General features: G+C 37.6%; 1 protein-coding gene across 1 annotated transcript in view; it reads right to left on the reverse strand.

Moving 5' to 3' along the window:
• Positions 1-298: 298 nt before the first annotated feature.
• LOC128652720 (vomeronasal type-2 receptor 26-like) overlaps positions 299-18,644 on the reverse strand; it is a 171,286-nt gene continuing 152,940 nt past the window's right edge. The window contains exon 5 of the mRNA XM_053705652.1: positions 299-1,197. Within this exon, the coding sequence (XP_053561627.1) occupies positions 299-1,197 (899 nt within the window). The remainder of the gene's footprint in view (positions 1,198-18,644) is intronic.

The raw sequence follows: 18,644 nt of genomic DNA on the forward strand, positions 1-18,644 counted from the left end.
GGAGGAATGGGGGACAAGATGTGGAGTATCCCCAATTCTCCCAGAAGGTAGCACCCCCCAAAAAGTGTTTTGTTATACTTTTGTTCTAGCCCTAACTCTTCACTTCAGGTCAGTCTAACTTTTTTAGTGCTCTTATGAGTTGAATGGTCCAGTGATACTGATAGTGAGCCATGCACAATCAAAAGTGCTCCACTTGTAATCTGGGCCTTTGAGAGCAAATATGACATCTCCTATATATATATTCTCATGTTAACATTTATAAAAGCCAGTGACATCAATAGATAAATATATTAACAAATTAATGTGTACTTAGCATATGTACCCTGGTGTTAAACTCAGATTTAAATAATATAATGTAGCACTTTGGAATGAATATACAGCCCAGCAGTCCTGCACTAGAAGCCAGGATAGCAAATATTTCTACAGCTACTATGAATTTGCCCTTGGTGCTCAGGTACGCTGGGATGAAAGAGATCCAAACACTGCAGAACACCAGCATGCTGAACGTGATCATCTGGGCTTCATTGAAACTGGCAGGTAACTTCCTAACCAGGAAAGCCACAATGAAACTGACTATAGAAAGGAATCCTATGTAACCTATCACAAGGTAGAATGCAGTGACAGAGCCCTCGTTACATTCTAATATAATTTTCTCAATGTAAGAGTGAGTGTCATAGTCTGGATATGGTGGGTAGAGAGCCAACCACAGCGTGCAGATCATAGTCTGACCTAGAGAGCAGACAAGGACCAGATGGATGGACACTCGGGATCCCACCCACTTCTTTATCTTGCTGTCAGGTTTGGTGGCATTGAAGGCAATTGCAACAGTGACTGATTTTGCCAGAACAGAAGAGACAGAAACAGTAAAAATGATTCCAAAGGCAGCTTGTCTGAGTAGGCAGGACACCTGCACAGGACGTCCAATGAACAGTAAGGAGCAGAGGAAGGACAACATGAGGGAGAGGAGGAGGGTGTAGCTGAGGTTCTGGTTGTTGGCTTTTACTACAGGAGTTGTGTGATGCCTAATAAAAATCCCAAGTACAGTGATGGTGACAATAGAGGAGAAGATGGAGACTGAAGTGAGGAAAATCCCTAATGTGTCCTCAAATGAAAGGAATTCCACTGTCTTTCTGATGCACAGAGTTCTCTTATCATTGGGCCATCGATCTTCAGGGCATTTTATACAGGTTTCTGCATCTGTAAGAATTAAGAAAACCATGATTACTACCTGTAAAGGTGGTCTTTTTTATTTTTTTTAATGATTTCTTGTTTTACTTATTTGGACATCTTAGTCTCACTCATTATTCAATTTTTTCTCCAGAGTCAGGTGTTTTATAGGCTGCAGATGTTTCTCTTAATCTGACTGGCTCAGTAAGTGAATTCTGTAATCTGAGCTTTGATTTGTTTTAGAATTGTCTTATATCTTCCATGGATCTCCTAATTATAGAATGCATCATCATCACCCTTGTTTTATTACTTTCATTCTGCCGACTAAAGCTGATTTCTTTCAGAATCTCTCTTTTACTACTTTTTGTTTTTCTAAAATGTCTTTATTCTCTTATCTTACTAATATGTTCTCAAGATTTGTTTTTCTTATATTTTCTTTCTTTCTGCTGCTCACCAAAACCACAACCCACATGTGTACCCTTATAAACCATTTGAAAACATAGTTTCCCTCTTGTAGCTATTTAGCTTTTTCTACAGGATACAGATCATCTATTAGATATCATAAATCATCTCAGATTACATACACAATATTCAAAGGCATCCATATACCCTGTCTAATAACTAGAAATATATATATATATATATATATATATATATATATATATATATATACACACACATAGATAGATAGATAGATAGATAGATAGATAGATAGATAGATAGATAGATGATATATAGATGATAGATAGATAGATAGATAGATAGATAGATAGATAGATAGATAGATAGATAGATAGATAGGAAGGATGTGCCCTCTCACTTTTCAAACACCTGCCAGGGTGCTAGCAAATACTAATTCAGGAATTAACAGGCTTGCCCTCTCTGGTCATTTCATTTTATTTACTGTGATAAATGTGACTTTTTGGGGACAAAGTTTGGTCTGATGAAGGGGATAATGTAATGTTAGTGGTGTTATGACTGACTTTTACTAGATCTTTATTAAAGGGAAATCTAAGTAGAAAATGGAAACAAGTGCATCCCAGATATGACATAAAAAACATCCTGCTTATTTCTTTTTTACACACTACACAGGTATATATACATCACACAGAATACAGTGCAACCTACATATCACACAAAAGACATGTTAAAAAACTAACACCTTAATTTTGTTTAAATTGTGTTAGTTGTTTTGTGAGAGTGAGGAACAATTGGCGAAAAAATAAGTCATATAGATGATGGGGAAAGAAAAGGGACTGAGACACGGGAGAGAAAGCGGAAGAATGAGTCGTGTGTGAGGATGGAAAAATGAAAAGCTGAAAAGAAAGTCTATTGGCAGAATAGAAAGAAATCTGAGAATTGGAAAGTGTGCGAGTGTTAAATGTATGTAAAATATGAGGTCAATGGAGGGAGGTGGGGAAATACAGCAATAATAAGGATAGAAAAGTTAGGGAGATAAAACAGAGTGAGTTAAGTGCAAACTGGTACTGCTGCCAACTTTACAGAAAATCAAGCGTGGGTCTCATGGACTCTCACCATCATGAAATTAATTTATCAGGTAACTATGAATAAATGAATGAATGGTTAGATGCTATAACCAAGCTCTGAAGTCTGTAAGACCATCATAAAAGTTAAGGCAGTTAAGGCAATAAACAGGCATGGCAACTAGTAAAACTTATCCATCAAAAGCAGCTTTAAAATAACTAAAAATATTAATATGCTAAAATTTGGTACAAGGATGCAAAGAGAACCAAGTGAGTGCCTTACAAATTTATTCAAAGGAAACTTCACTCTGGATAGCCAAAGAAGTAACAACTTCTGTAGTGGAATGATCAGTAATTCACTTGGGGGGAGACATTTTCCTGCTACCAGTATGCTTTTTTAAAGGAGTTGTATATACTTTGAGAATGCTATGTATATATACTATTTGTCCTTAGTAGCTATCATCTAGATATATATGTGAATTGATGAGTCTATTTTTTAACTCTGCTACATTTTTCTTGACACTTGTTTTATGCATATGTAAGGGATGTGGGTTTTGAAGCTTTTTAATCATTTTGTTATGATAATTATTTAATAATTATTTTCTATCTTTGTAATGCATATTTTGTTTTTCTTTACTGAGTGCTGGGTTACTTTTTTTATATTTTCTCATTTACTAGAGGACAGAGAGCTAATTAACCCTTGCAGTCAGTTAATTGATATAGTTGATTTATATATAAAATAACAAATGAAATCATCCAAAATAAAAACAATTACACCTAATGTAATAGCCCTATAAAAATAAAAAAGCCCCCCAAAATAAAAAACGTAGCCTACAATAAACTACCAATGACTCTTAAAAGGGCCTTTTGTAAGGCATTGCCCTAAAGAAATCAGCTCTTTTAACTGAAAAAATACAAATACCCCCCAACAGTAAAATCCATCACCCAACCAACCCCCCAAAATGAAAAACCTAACTCTAACAAAAACCTAAGCTACCCATCGCCCTGAAAAGGGCATTTTATAGGCATTGCTCTTAAAAGGGCATTTAGCTCTTTTGCATTGCCCTGAAAAGGGCATTTAGCTCTATTAAAAAAGCCCAAACCCTAATCTAAAAAAAACCCACCCAAAAAAAGTTAAAAAAAACTAACACTCGCCCCCGATGATCCACTTTCAGTTTCTGAAGTCCAGACATGCAGCCGGCGAGAAGTCTTCATTCAGAGCGAGTTCTTCATTCATCCAGGTGGCGTCTTCTATCTTCATCCAGGCGGCATCTTCTATCTTCATCCTGGCTGCTTCTTCTATCTTCATCCCGGCTGCACGGAGCGGGTCCATCCTTCAAGACACCCGGCACGGAGCGTCCTCTTCATACGGTCACCGCCGTACACTGAATCTTCAATGCAAGTGAGCCTTTTCAAAATGGTGTCCCTTGCAATCCTATTGGCTGATTTGATTTTTGACATTCAAATCAGCCAATAGGATGAGAGCTACTGAACTTCTATTGGCTATTCAAATCAGCCAATAGAATTTCAATAGCTCTCATCCTATTGGCTGATTTGAACAGCCAAAAGGATTTCAGTAGCTATCATTCTATTGGCTGATTTGAATTTCAAAAATCAAATCAGCCAATAAGAAAGCAAGGGATGCCATTTTGAAAAGGTTCTCTTGCCAGGATGAAGAAAGATATGGATATTGTAATTGTAATTTTAAGTTAGGGGGTTCTTAGGTTTTGGGGTTAATAGTTTAATTTAGTTTTTTTGCGATGTGGGGGGCTGGTGGTTTAGGGATTAATAACTTTATTTAGTGGTGGCGATATCTGCTAGTTTACATCTAGCAGAATTTGTGCACGAGCGATATAGCTAAATAACTTGTCACTTGTAATCAGGCCAATCATCTTTTTGTCAGGGTATCTGTGAGTAACATCAAATAAACTACAGATGTATCATAGAATCTAATATTTAATTTTGTAGCTACAAAATCCAATTTGATATGAGATGGTCTTGGTCCTTAGTTCAGGCAATTTATTCCAAAGAGGTCATCTATATGAATGTGTATTGCAAATCTTAGATCAGACAAAAGATACCTTTCTCCTGAATAATATGCCAACAGACATGATGCCTGAGAATTTCTTTTGAAGCTTAAACAGATTCAGAAAAAGAACAAGTTTTAGCTGAAGAAATGACTCATATCACCTAGGTGTAAATTGTCCCCTGCGGAGTTTCCCATATGCAGCTCCCTTACAAACTGGCATTTCAAGTCTCTGTATGACATTGGAAAAATAAATCTCAGACAAAAAAATTGTGCCTAAATCTTCAAAATAATTTAAAATACACAGATCATATATATATATATATATATATATATATATATATATATATATATATATATATATATATATATATATATATATATATATATATACAGGGAGTGCAGAATTATTAGGCAAATGAGTATTTTGACCACATCATTTTTTATGCATGTTGTCTTACTCCAAGCTGTATAGGCTCAAAAGCCTACTACCAATTAAGCATATTAGGTGATGTGCATCTCTGTAATGAGAAGGGGTGTGGTCTAATGACATCAACACCCTATATCAGGTGTGCATAATTATTAGGCAACTTCCTTTCCTTTGGCAAAATGGGTCAAAAGAAGGACTTGACAGGCTCAGAAAAGTCAAAAATAGTGAGATATCTTGCAGAGGGATGCAGCACTCTTAAAATTGCAAAGCTTCTGAAGCGTGATCATCGAACAATCAAGCGTTTCATTCAAAATAGTCAACAGGGTCGCAAGAAGCGTGTGGAAAAACCAAGGCGCAAAATAACTGCCCATGAACTGAGAAAAGTCAGTGTGCAGCTGCCAAGATGCCACTTGCCACCAGTTTGGCCATATTTCAGAGCTGCAACATCACTGGAGTGCCCAAAAGCACAAGGTGTGCAATACTCAGAAACATGGCCATGGTAAGAAAGGCTGAAAGACGACCACCACTGAACAAGACACACAAGCTGAAACGTCAAGACTGGGCCAAGAAATATCTCAAGACTGATTTTTCTAAGGTTTAATGGACTGATGAAATGAGAGTGAGTCTTGATGGGCCAGATGGATGGGCCCGTGGCTGGATTGGTAAAGGGCAGAGAGCTCCAGTCCTACTCAGACACCAGCAAGGTGGAGGTGGAGTACTGGTTTGGGCTGGTATCATCAAAGATGAGCTTGTGGGGCCTTTTCGGGTTGAGGATGGAGTCAAGCTCAACTCCCAGTCCTACTGCCAGTTTCTGGAAGACACCTTCTTCAAGCAGTGGTACAGGAATAAGTCTGCATCCTTCAAGAAAAACATGATTTTCATGCAGGACAATGCTCCATCACACGCGTCCAAGTACTCCACAGCGTGGATGGCAAGAAAGGGTATAAAAGAAGAAAATCTAATGACATGGCCTCCTTGTTCACCTGATCTGAACCCCATTGAGAACCTGTGGTCCATCATCAAATGTGAGATTTACAAGGAGGGAAAACAGTACACCTCTCTGAACAGTGTCTGGGAGGCTGTGGTTGCTGCTGCATGCAATGTTGATGGTGAACAGATCAAAACACTGACAGAATCCATGGATGGCAGGCTTTTGAGTGTCCTTGCAAAGAAAGGTGGCTATATTGGTCACTGATTTGTCTTTGTTTTGTTTTTGAATGTCAGAAATGTATATTTGTGAATGTTGAGATGTTATATTGGTTTCACTTGTAAAAATAAATAATTGAAATGGGTATATATTTGTTTTTTGTTAAGTTGCCTAATAATTATGCACAGTAATAGTCACCTGCACACACAGATATCCCCTAAAATAGCTATAACTAAAAACAAACTAAAAACTACTTCCAAAACTTTTCAGCTTTGATATTAATGAGTTTTTTGGGTTCATTGAGAACATGGTTGTTGTTCAATAATAAAATTAATCCTCAAAAATACAACTTGTCTAATAATTCTGCACTCCCTGTATATATATATATATATATATATATATATATATACATATATATATATATATTTATATATATATATATTTAATCCAGTAATATATAGATAAAGAAAAATGGTAGAGCTATATGAGATACCATAGTTAAAGTAGGGGATTTCAGCACTCAAAATTTTAACCCATTTAATCCAATTTCTTAGAAATGCATGGCTGCAGAGCAACACAAAACCCCAAAAAAATGAACTACACATGCACAGACCTAAACCCATGCAGACAGTTTATTGCAAAAAGTTACCAAACATACAGGTAAACAGCTAAAAAAAGCTTGTCATCTCTGAAATACACCACTGCAGTGGATTTATTACTTAAGCATATCAAACAAAATGTTGAGACATCACAGGTATTAAAGAAAACATATGCAGCAAGCTAGAGAAAAAACATGTGATCTACAAATTTCTAACTGATTTGCACATAAACACATATTATGCCGGTTTCTCTATGATGATAACAGAACAAAGTCCTTTTATAGACCATATAAGTCCTTTGTGGAGAAAATCAGATGTTATATTTAGTAGCGATTTGTATCACTTAATAATACAGCTGAGTGCAACATTTTGTAAGCATATGTTCATTGATTATTGTTAACCGATGTAAAAACGTCCTCTAATGTTAACTGGAAATTGACATTAATACCGCTTGATAGCAGATAAATCTTCATTCAGTGGTGAAAAGCAGATACAACAAAGCAAACCTGTGTTGAAATATTGCAGCAAAACTCCGAGAAAACAAAGTCACAGTATTATTGGCAAACGGACCGGGACATAAGCCTCCGACATCCTTATCTAACCTCTTCACAACCGCGTCTCCCTGCTCACTGGGGACACAAACTTGCAGGTGTATACTTTGCTTCTGTGCGTAAACCGTATCCAGGCGACTTAAAGCAACCACTTGATTACCGCAAGATCCAGGCTTGCTTCTTCAGTTTGAATTTTGAAATTCCCGGGCAGACTCAGGCCAGCTGCTTAATTCACAGGTGCAAAGATAGCTGTTTCTGGGAAAGTCGACGCGCGTTTCGCCCCATAATGCTGAGCGAAACAGGGGCCTCGTCAGGACTGCCCATCTTCTCCAATTATCAGCCTTTATTGCAAAACCAATGAACTGGGAGATAGTACCTCAGCCAATCAAATTAGCTATTTACACACACCCTTTTAAAATCTTAAGCCGGACATTCCTGTCTATTTTAAAGATAAGTTCAATGATTACCAATGTATAGATTAATACAATGTGGCCTATTTTAACAAGATGGAACATTTTTTATTTGGCAACTTTGTACAAAAAACAACAACTGCATGCGAGAAAACCTTATGCATGTTGCAGCTCAATTAAACTTTATTTCTTTGGTTACTATGCCTAGATAAAATTACTTTACATAAATCCCATATTGATTTAAATTCTATAAATTTGAAATGATTAGCTGAATTACTATAATTGTTACTATGATGGTATATTTTGACGTACAGACCCACAACTATGAAACAAATTTAAGAGAAAATAAAGGTAATAGTTAATGGCCTATTTATAAAATTTACTAATGCTGATATAGCTTTTCACTCATTTGTTTTTTCTCCAGTTACAACAAATGGAGAATTTCAAATTTCAGATATGAACCTCTATTTTAAAAACGATGCATATTCAATCCTTTCGTTTAAACCAAAAGGTGACACCGTATTTAGCATAAAAGTCCATCTTGCTTCTTTTTTTAACAAACAGTTATCCTCATCTCCGCCTCTTCCATTTGTTATTCCTCTGTCAATCCCTATAAATCTTAAAGAAACAGTACTACTATTATGAATCTCCTTAAAATGACGAGCTAAACTTGTATCTCTCCCGTAGAGGATGTCATCTCTGTGCTCCTGTACCCTGTCCTTGAACAAACGTTTTGTTTTACCCACATAGAACAGGGGACAGGAGCACCCCAAAAGATAAACAACCCCCACTGAGTTACAATTTGAAAAGCATCTAATAGTATAAGTTTTATCTGTATTGGCAGAAAATGTTTTGCTTTTTGGCAAATAGGGACAATAGACACAATGCCCACAAGGAAAGCTCCCTTTCACTTGTTTATTAGTTTACCAGTTTGTAGCTGGTTCAGACTGAGTAAATCTACTTCTAACTAACTTATCTTTAAGATTAGGAGATTTCCTTGCGGTCAAAAGGGGTCTATTTCCTACCTTATCTGCTATTTTGTCATCTAAGGTTAAAAAATGCCAATTTTGAGATAGAATATTTCTTATACTTTGCCATTGGCAATTAAATGTAGTAATGAATCTGATATTATTCTCAATTTTTGTTTCTTTTTGATTATACAAAAGGTCTTGACGGTTCAGCTTACTTACTTTATTTAGGTTTTTTTTAACCAGGTTATGAGAATAACCTCTTTCAATGAAACGTTTACACATTCTCTCAGCATGATAATTAAATTTAGTATTTGAAGAACAGTTTCTCTTTAATCTCAAGAGTTGGCCATATGGAATGCCCTTTTTCAAGGGCTCTGGATGCCCACCCGAGGCTTCCAACAGGTTGTTTGTTGCCGTGTCCTTACGAAAATTTTCAGTTGAGATACGGCTTCCTTCCCTTTTGATACAGATGTCTAAAAAGGGTAATTCCTTATTACTATAGGAATAAGTCAGAAAGATGTTTCGATCATTTTTATTCAACTTAGAAATAAAATCATGTAGGCAGGTCAGGGGGCCATCCCATAGGATAAAGATGTCATCCACAAACCTAATCCATAGGGACACATGGGAGTCAAATGTCTCACTATATTGATCAAAGACATCCAACTCCCATGCTCCCAAGTGGAGACACGCATAAGTTGGCGCACATACTGCACCCATAGCTGTCCCCCTGACCTGCCTATATACTGAGCCATCAAACTGAAAAACATTGTTTTCAAGAATGAAATGAAGAAGTTTTATGACAAAGGCTGTATGCATGTCACTGTTTGAACCCCTACTTTCTAAGAAAAGTTTACAGGCACTAATTCCTTTCTCATGTGGTATAGATGAATAAAGACTTTCCACATCTAAAGAGACTAGGATAGTGTCAGGGGAAACAGTTAGGTCGTCTAGTTTCCTCAACAGGTCTGGAGTGTCTTTTACATAAGAGGGAAGAGATAAGAGGAAAGGTCTCAGGAAGAAGTCAACATATTGTCCAATGTGTTCGCTGATGCCACCAATCCCAGACACAATGGGTCGCCCAGGGGGATGTGTCATATTTTTATGAATTTTAGGGATAATATAAAATGTTGGCATAACCGGACACACCGGATTCATAAATTTGAACTCGTCTGGAGAGATCAGACCTTCCATTTTGGCCTCTTGTAAGATTCTACTTAATTTGGACTTCATTTGGTTTATAGGATTTCTAGGGAGTTTCTCATATTGCAATTTGTCTGATAACTGTCTTTTAACTTCGTTCAGGTAAGAAGACTCATCTAAAAGAACCAAATTTCCGCCCTTGTCGGCTGGCTTAAAAATTACCCCTTTTGCAGAATTTAGCTCTTTTAAAGCCTGTCTCTGTTTTTCTGTTAGATTATCTGCCCATATCAGGGTTACTAGTCCCAAATACAGCTACAGATGAATTGCAGATAATTAATCTTTCTTCGTTCAGGTTAAATCTGACTCATATTGAAGTGTTAAAGAAAGGTTTATCCTTTTGTCCCACAAATAAATTAAACAAATTTGATTTAATTAAGGACCTTCACCTTTTTGCCATTAAAATAGTGTTACATTACACTATGTTTCAGCGCTCTGAACAACAAAAGGATGAAGAAACTTTAAAGATATTAACATCATTTTTGTCAGAAAATGAAGAGAGTGAGCCCACTATTGGATTAAAGCCTACTTTCAGAACCAATTTTAAATTGAAATCTACTTTCATGCCCTCTATAGCACAAGTTCCAGCTGTGTCACTGTTTGTAAAAGCTGTAGAAAAACAAATCCATAAATTACCAGATGACTGGATATGGGCAGATAATCTAACAGCAAAACAGAGACAGGCTTTAAAAGAGCTAAATTCTGCAAAAGGGGTAATTTTTAAGCCAGCCGACAAGGGCGGAAATTTGGTTCTTTTAGATGAGTCTTCTTACCTGAACGAAGTTAAAAGACAGTTATCAGATAAATTGCAATATGAGAAACTCCCTAGAAATCCTATAAACCAAATGAAGTCCAAATTAAGTAGAATCTTACAAGAGGCCAAAATGGAAGGTCTGATCTCTCCAGACGAGTTCAAATTTATGAATCCGGTGTGTCCGGTTATGCCAACATTTTATATTATCCCTAAAATTCATAAAAATATGACACATCCCCCTGGGCGACCCATTGTGTCTGGGATTGGTGGCATCAGCGAACACATTGGACAATATGTTGACTTCTTCCTGAGACCTTTCCTCTTATCTCTTCCCTCTTATGTAAAAGACACTCCAGACCTGTTGAGGAAACTAGACGACCTAACTGTTTCCCCTGACACTATCCTAGTCTCTTTAGATGTGGAAAGTCTTTATTCATCTATACCACATGAGAAAGGAATTAGTGCCTGTAAACTTTTCTTAGAAAGTAGGGGTTCAAACAGTGACATGCATACAGCCTTTGTCATAAAACTTCTTCATTTCATTCTTGAAAACAATGTTTTTCAGTTTGATGGCTCAGTATATAGGCAGGTCAGGGGGACAGCTATGGGTGCAGTATGTGCCCCAACTTATGCGTGTCTCCACTTGGGAGCATGGGAGTTGGATGTCTTTGATCAATATAGTGAGACATTTGACTCCCATGTGTCCCTATGGATTAGGTTTGTGGATGACATCTTTATCCTATGGGATGGCCCCCTGACCTGCCTACATGATTTTATTTCTAAGTTGAATAAAAATGATCGAAACATCTTTCTGACTTATTCCTATAGTAATAAGGAATTACCCTTTTTAGACATCTGTATCAAAAGGGAAGGAAGCCGTATCTCAACTGAAAATTTTCGTAAGGACACGGCAACAAACAACCTGTTGGAAGCCTCGAGTGGGCATCCAGAGCCCTTGAAAAAGGGCATTCCATATGGCCAACTCTTGAGATTAAAGAGAAACTGTTCTTCAAATACTAAATTTAATTATCATGCTGAGAGAATGTGTAAACGTTTCATTGAAAGAGGTTATTCTCATAACCTGGTTAAAAAAAACCTAAATAAAGTAAGTAAGCTGAACCGTCAAGACCTTTTGTATAATCAAAAAGAAACAAAAATTGAGAATAATATCAGATTCATTACTACATTTAATTGCCAATGGCAAAGTATAAGAAATATTCTATCTCAAAATTGGCATTTTTTAACCTTAGATGACAAAATAGCAGATAAGGTAGGAAATAGACCCCTTTTGACCGCAAGGAAATCTCCTAATCTTAAAGATAAGTTAGTTAGAAGTAGATTTACTTGGTCTGAACCAGCTACAAACTGGTTAACTAATAAACAAGTGAAAGGGAGCTTTCCTTGTGGGCATTGTGTCTATTGTCCCTATTTGCCAAAAAGCAAAACATTTTCTGCCAATACAGATAAAACTTATACTATTAGATGCTTTTCAAATTGTAACTCAGTGGGGGTTGTTTATCTTTTGGGGTGCTCCTGTCCCCTGTTTTATGTGGGTAAAACAAAACGTTTGTTCAAGGACAGGGTACAGGAGCACAGAGATGACATCCTCTACGGGAGAGATACAAGTGTAGCTCGTCATTTTAAGGAGATTCATAATAGTAGTACTGTTTCTTTAAGATTTATAGGGATTGACAGAGGAATAACAAATGGAAGAGGCCTAGATGAGGATAACTGTTTGTTAAAAAAAGAACCAAGATGGACTTTTATGCTAAATACGGTGTCACCTTTTGGTTTAAATGAAAGGATTGAATATGCATCGTTTTTAAAATAGAGGTTCATATCTGAAATTTGAAATTCTCCATTTGTTGTAACTGGAGAAAAAACAAATGAGTGAAAAGCTATATCAGCATTAGTAAATTGTATAAATAGGCCATTAACTATTACCTTTATTTTCTCTTAAATTTGTTTCATAGTTGTGGGTCTGTACGTCAAAATATACCATCATAGTAACCATTATAGTAATTCAGCTAATCATTTCAAATTTATAGAATTTAAATCAATATGGGATTTATGTAAAGTAATTTTATCTAGGCATAGTAACCAAAGAAATAAAGTTTAATTGAGCTGCAACATGCATAAGGTTTTCTCGCATGCAGTTGTTGTTTTTTGTACAAAGTTGCCAAATAAAAAATGTTCCATCTTGTTAAAATAGGCCACATTGTATTAATCTATACATTGGTAATCATTGAACTTATCTTTAAAATAGACAGGAATGTCCGGCTTAAGATTTTAAAAGGGTGTGTGTAAATAGCTAATTTGATTGGCTGAGGTACTATCTCCCAGTTCATTGGTTTTGCAATAAAGGCTGATAATTGGAGAAGATGGACAGTCCTGACGAGGCCCCTGTTTCGCTCAGCATTATGGGGCGAAACGTGCGTCGACTTTCCCAGAAACATCTATCTTTGCACCTGTGAATTAAGCAGCTGGCCTGAGCCTGCCCGGGAATTTCAAAATTCAAACTGAAGAAGCAAGCCTGGATCTTGCGGTAATCAAGTGGTTGCTTTAAGCCGCCTGGATACGGTTTACGCACAGAAGCAAAGTATACACCTGCAAGTTTGTGTCCCCAGTGAGCAGGGAGACGCGGTTGTGAAGAGGTGAGATAAGGATGTCGGAGGCTCATGTCCCGGTCCGTTTGCCAATAATACTGTGACTTTGTTTTCTCGGAGTTTTGCTGCAATATTTCAACACAGGTTTGCTTTGTTGTATCTGTTTTTCACCACTGAATGAAGATTTATCTGCTATCAAGCGGTATTAATGTCAATTTCCAGTTAACATTAGAGGACGTTTTTACCTCGGTTAACAATAATCAATGAACATATGCTTACAAAATGTTGCACTCAGCTGGATTATTAAGTGATACAAATCGCTACTAAATATAACATCTGATTTTCTCCACAAAGGACTTATATGGTCTATAAAAGGACTTTGTTCTGTTATCATCATAGAGAAACCGGCATAATATGTGTTTATGTGCAAATCAGTTAGAAATTTGTAGATCACATGTTTTTTCTCTAGCTTGCTGCATATGTTTTCTTTAATACCTGTGATGTCTCAACATTTTGTTTGATATGCTTAAGTAATAAATCCACTGCAGTGGTGTATTTCAGAGATGACAAGCTTTTTTTTAGCTGTTTACTTGTATGTTTGGTAACTTTTTGCAATAAACTGTCTGCATGGGTTTAGGTCTGTGCATGTGTAGTTCATTTTTTTGGGGTTTTGTGTTGCTCTGCAGCCATGCATTTCTAAGAAATTGGATTAAATGGGTTAAAATTTTGAGTGCTGAAATCCCCTACTTTAACTATGGTATCTCATATAGCTCTACCATTTTTCTTTATCTATATATTTCTGGATTAAATTTAAATTTTAGGGGTCTGCACCACGTCTGATTTCAGCTGACCCTGAGTCATTCGATATATAAACATAATTTACCGGAAAAAATTCCTGTGTCTTTTTATTAAGACAGGTTCTGGACTTCTTAGTTTTTCTTCCACATTTTTTGTAAATTTATATATATATATATGTATATATATATACAAGTCTGCAGTTCAATCCACCAACCGTCACCTGCCTGGGTGCAATAATATAATGCAATAACCACAGAAAAGATTGCACTCTCAGGACTTTTTCAATAAGTAATCAAAAGTACTTTAATGAAACTTTTTCGGGGATCTTGTCCCCTTCGTCAGCATAGCAAGTAAGAGAAAATCACAAAATTAATAAACAAGCAAATCTCATACCTAGCATGTAAATGGTGCCAAAGTTACGTGCTGGAATGCATCTTGCGTTCCACTGTCTCTTAGAACCGGAAGTGTGATGACATCACTTCTGGAACAGTGTATGTAACATATCATAGTGAGTTAAAAAAACATAAAAAACATCAATTGTGTATGCAAAGTATCACACCGTAGTGTGGAATGTAATGTTGCAATAACACAAAGCTGTGTATGACATCACAAGTGAATAGTGTTTACGAAACAGAAAAAAATACTCTGTTGCCATGGAAACAAGACACAGAGCATAAACAACTGCCGTGATCTACATATCCTGGTATATGTGGCCACAGAGAACTAATATTAGAACTGCACAATATCCGTATTTCAAGTAATAGTTAAATTATTATACTTAACATGTGTCACTATATAGTAGTGCAAAGATCACATAGACAGCTGCTGATGATGTTCTTAAAGTGCCAGTACATGTCACAAAAAACTACCAACAGGTTGATATATAACCCTATGCTCATAGCATCGGTACCTGCATTGTTAGTATGGTCAACATGTACTGAAGAATATAAATAGATAAATAAATGCAGAAACTGTCATAACCTGACTCATAGTAAGTGCCTATCAGTGAGGTAAAACCATCTTAGTGACTATATTGAGATCATATTATACACAAAATTGTGCTGCAGGAATATGTACTAGATCTCCTCATGATTATAATTGGAAATGTGCAATGCACACGTGAAAATGTGCAGCAATGTGAACAAATAATGTTGCAGACAATATACATTACAAAAAATGACACTCAAAAAATTACACTTTCGGACTACACTGTGATTACGTCATACTAATTATATCTGAGTGCTATTTTGCATGCTGATTGAACCTCTCATATTACCAACGTCACCTAAGCACAGGACCGTCTTTAAGACAGGGCAAAAGGGGCAGCTGCCCTGGGCCCAGTCTCTGTTGAGGGGCCCAAGAGTCCTAAAAAAAACTGCTGTTCATACCAGACTGCTGATGTGACATGGGGAACACACACATTCAGTCCTAATACTGTCACAGTCAAAAGTACTCTGCTTATATTTTTTTTAAAAAACTGTGCCAGACCGTGCCGGTGTCATGTGACATGCCAAGCTAGTGCTATGTGCTGTTTTAGATGTGCACTGTGCAGCACTGAATGCAAAGCCCTAACTCGGCATCCAGCCATTTCCCACTGCATCAGAAAAGGTCCTATTGGGGTTACCACTGTTACCAGGTAACTGCTCTGGTGGTGGGGATTGTTTCTGGGTAGGGCTGACTGTAGGTGCATGCAGCAGAAAGCTGGAGTGGCAGGCACATGAGGATTTGAGCATCTGTGCAGCTGCATACTCTGCTCTCTTCAGTCTTGAGGCTGTGTGACTCATCTCACACTGTATCCATGCAGCCTTGGACAGACAGCATCCAGTCTACTGGCCCCCTTAGCCCTGCTCTTTCTGCTGTGGCCCTAAGATCAACTAACTGAAGTTTGTTAGGAGAATAGTGCTTTGTAGAAAGGTGTCAATGGGAAGAATAAGTGAGTGCACACACGCCCCTCCCCATGCAGCATTGTCTAGTTCAGGGTGAGAGGGAACTTGTTCCTAGCAAAGAAGTGACATGTGCTGGTGTGGCTGATGTATAGCGTCATGCTGATACTTCACACATTAATGTAAGTTTTATTTTTATAGTTTTTATTTTCTCTCTGTCTCAGATTTTACAGCTTCCCATAGTAGTTCTGCTGTTCCAGTCAGTAAACTTATATTTGTCTGCACCTCCATGCTTCCTCCTTTCCCTTGCTTTGCTCCTGTTGGCTGACCTAAATCTCTTTAACCAGCTAACCTCACACCAGAATCACATTCAAAAGAATATTAAATGAATCCACAGTGGAGGAATTTATATATTTATTTACTTATTAGTACTGCTTAGGTCCAGTTTCACATATTGCATTTTTTTTTTTTAAATGATTAGCCCAGCAGTGGATGATCCACCCCTGGGCTAATAATAATTAAAAAAAATTGATTTAGTTGTTTTTTGGGATGTTGGGGTGGAGATCAAAATTGCATGGGGTGGGGGGCCCCAAGAAAATTTTTGCCCAGGGTCCAATCAATATTAAAGACGGCCCTGCCTAAGCACATACAATATCCTATAGTATGTTAGATATATCATAGTCAAACTCACATCTGAGGATTTGTGACTAATGTATTTGATGCAAGACCCATTTAGATCATAGCCCATGATATAATTCACACCATCCTCATATACTTGATATATAAGACAGCTCTTAACATAATTGTACAAAAATCAAAAACTGTAAGCTTATATGTTTATATATACTTGAACCACCACGTCCCAAAAGCGCTATTTCACTGTTCTTACACATCCATACACTGATCATTTATACATCTGATTAAATACCCTTTGTTCAGTTCTAACCGAACATGCATGAACAAATGGGGATGTACATATGTATGGGAAAAGTAGCTTGCTGTCCATGATCCGGTAGTGTGTATGGATGAGTGACCTCCCACAACCACCTAGACTTCCACCCAGCAATCAGGATACAAAATGTTCCCAATGCTGGGTGCTGTAGGCATAGGAAAGACAGCAGCCCCAACAAGTGGGACTACCCAACTATCGGTCACCAAACAGAGTCCCAGCATCATGAGGATGCACTCCCGGTTTGTGCCACACTATGCACAGTTATATTAGTGCTTTAAGGTCCGGTGTTGTGTTCAATCCACTGGGATGTATCGTACCCAATCGATATATCCATTGGGCCTCACGCAACAAAAGCATCCTGTTTCTGTCTCCCCCTCGATCCGATTAATAAGAATATACTGGATTGAAGACACTGGGTGACCTTCTGTAGCACAATGTCTTGCTACCAGTTGGTCGGAATCACTATGTTGTAGCGCCAATCGTATTGCATGCCTATGGTTTGCCATGCGTTCCCTTAGTGTACCTGACATTTTACCCACATAAAAACTGGAACATGGGCAAAAACAATAAGTATACAATGTGTGTGGTGGTAAATGATAAAGAATGCCTGATGACATAATTCTGGTTGGTGTGTGGGTGATGAAAGGATTTAGTGTTGATCAATCTGTTGCATGTAGTGCAACCCAAGCAACGATAGGACCCCTTTATGTTAGCCTTTACCTTGGTGGTATAGCTTCATTTGGGATCCGGCTTCACCAATAGATGCATCAAATTGGTTCCCCATTTTAAACCCACCATAGGATTTAAGTTGCTTGCAAAGTGGAGTTTTGGGTCTGATGTCACAATGGGCCAGTGGGTACAAAGTATTTGTCCAGTTTTCTTGGTACTTGGTGTAAATGAAGTGGCCATAATCAGCTTGTCCCTGGATTTGAGCTTTGATTTCACAGTGATTAAGTCAGACTGGGTTAGGAGTGACACTTCCTCAATCATTTCTTTAACCAAACTTGGTCTGTATCCTCTTTGTAGGAACTTGTCACCTATTCTGGTCAGCTGGGAGATACCTGTTTGTTTATTGGAATTATTACGTATCATCCTAATCATTTGGGAACTAACAATGGCCTTCAAGAGGGCAGAAGGGTGGCAACTATTCACCCTAATGATTGAGTTTCTTATTGATATGTATATATATATCAATATATTCTTATTGATCATGTCCCTGCCTTGGATCGAGGGGGAGACAGAAAAAGGATGCTTTTGCTGCATGAGGCCTAATGGATATATTGATTGGCTACGATACATCCGGGTGGATTGAATACAACACCGGACTTTAAAGCACTAATATTACCCCGCATAGTGTGGTACAATCCGGGAGTGCATCCTCATGACGCTGGGACTCTGTTTGGCGACGGATAGTCGGGTAGTCCCACTTGTTGGGGCTGCTGTCTTTCCTATGCCTACAGCACCCAGCGTTGTGAACATTTTGTATCCTGATTGCTGGGTGGAAGTCTAGGTGGTCGTGGGTGGTCACTCATCCATACACACTACCGGATCATGGACAGCAAGCTACTTTTCCCATACATATGTACATTCCCATTTGTCAATGCATGTTCGGTTAGAACTGAACAAAGTGTATTTAATTAGATGTATAAATGATCAGTGTATGGAT

This window comes from Bombina bombina, chromosome 3 (assembly GCF_027579735.1).
Source record: "Bombina bombina isolate aBomBom1 chromosome 3, aBomBom1.pri, whole genome shotgun sequence".
In the NCBI taxonomy this organism is placed as follows: domain Eukaryota; kingdom Metazoa; phylum Chordata; class Amphibia; order Anura; family Bombinatoridae; genus Bombina; species Bombina bombina.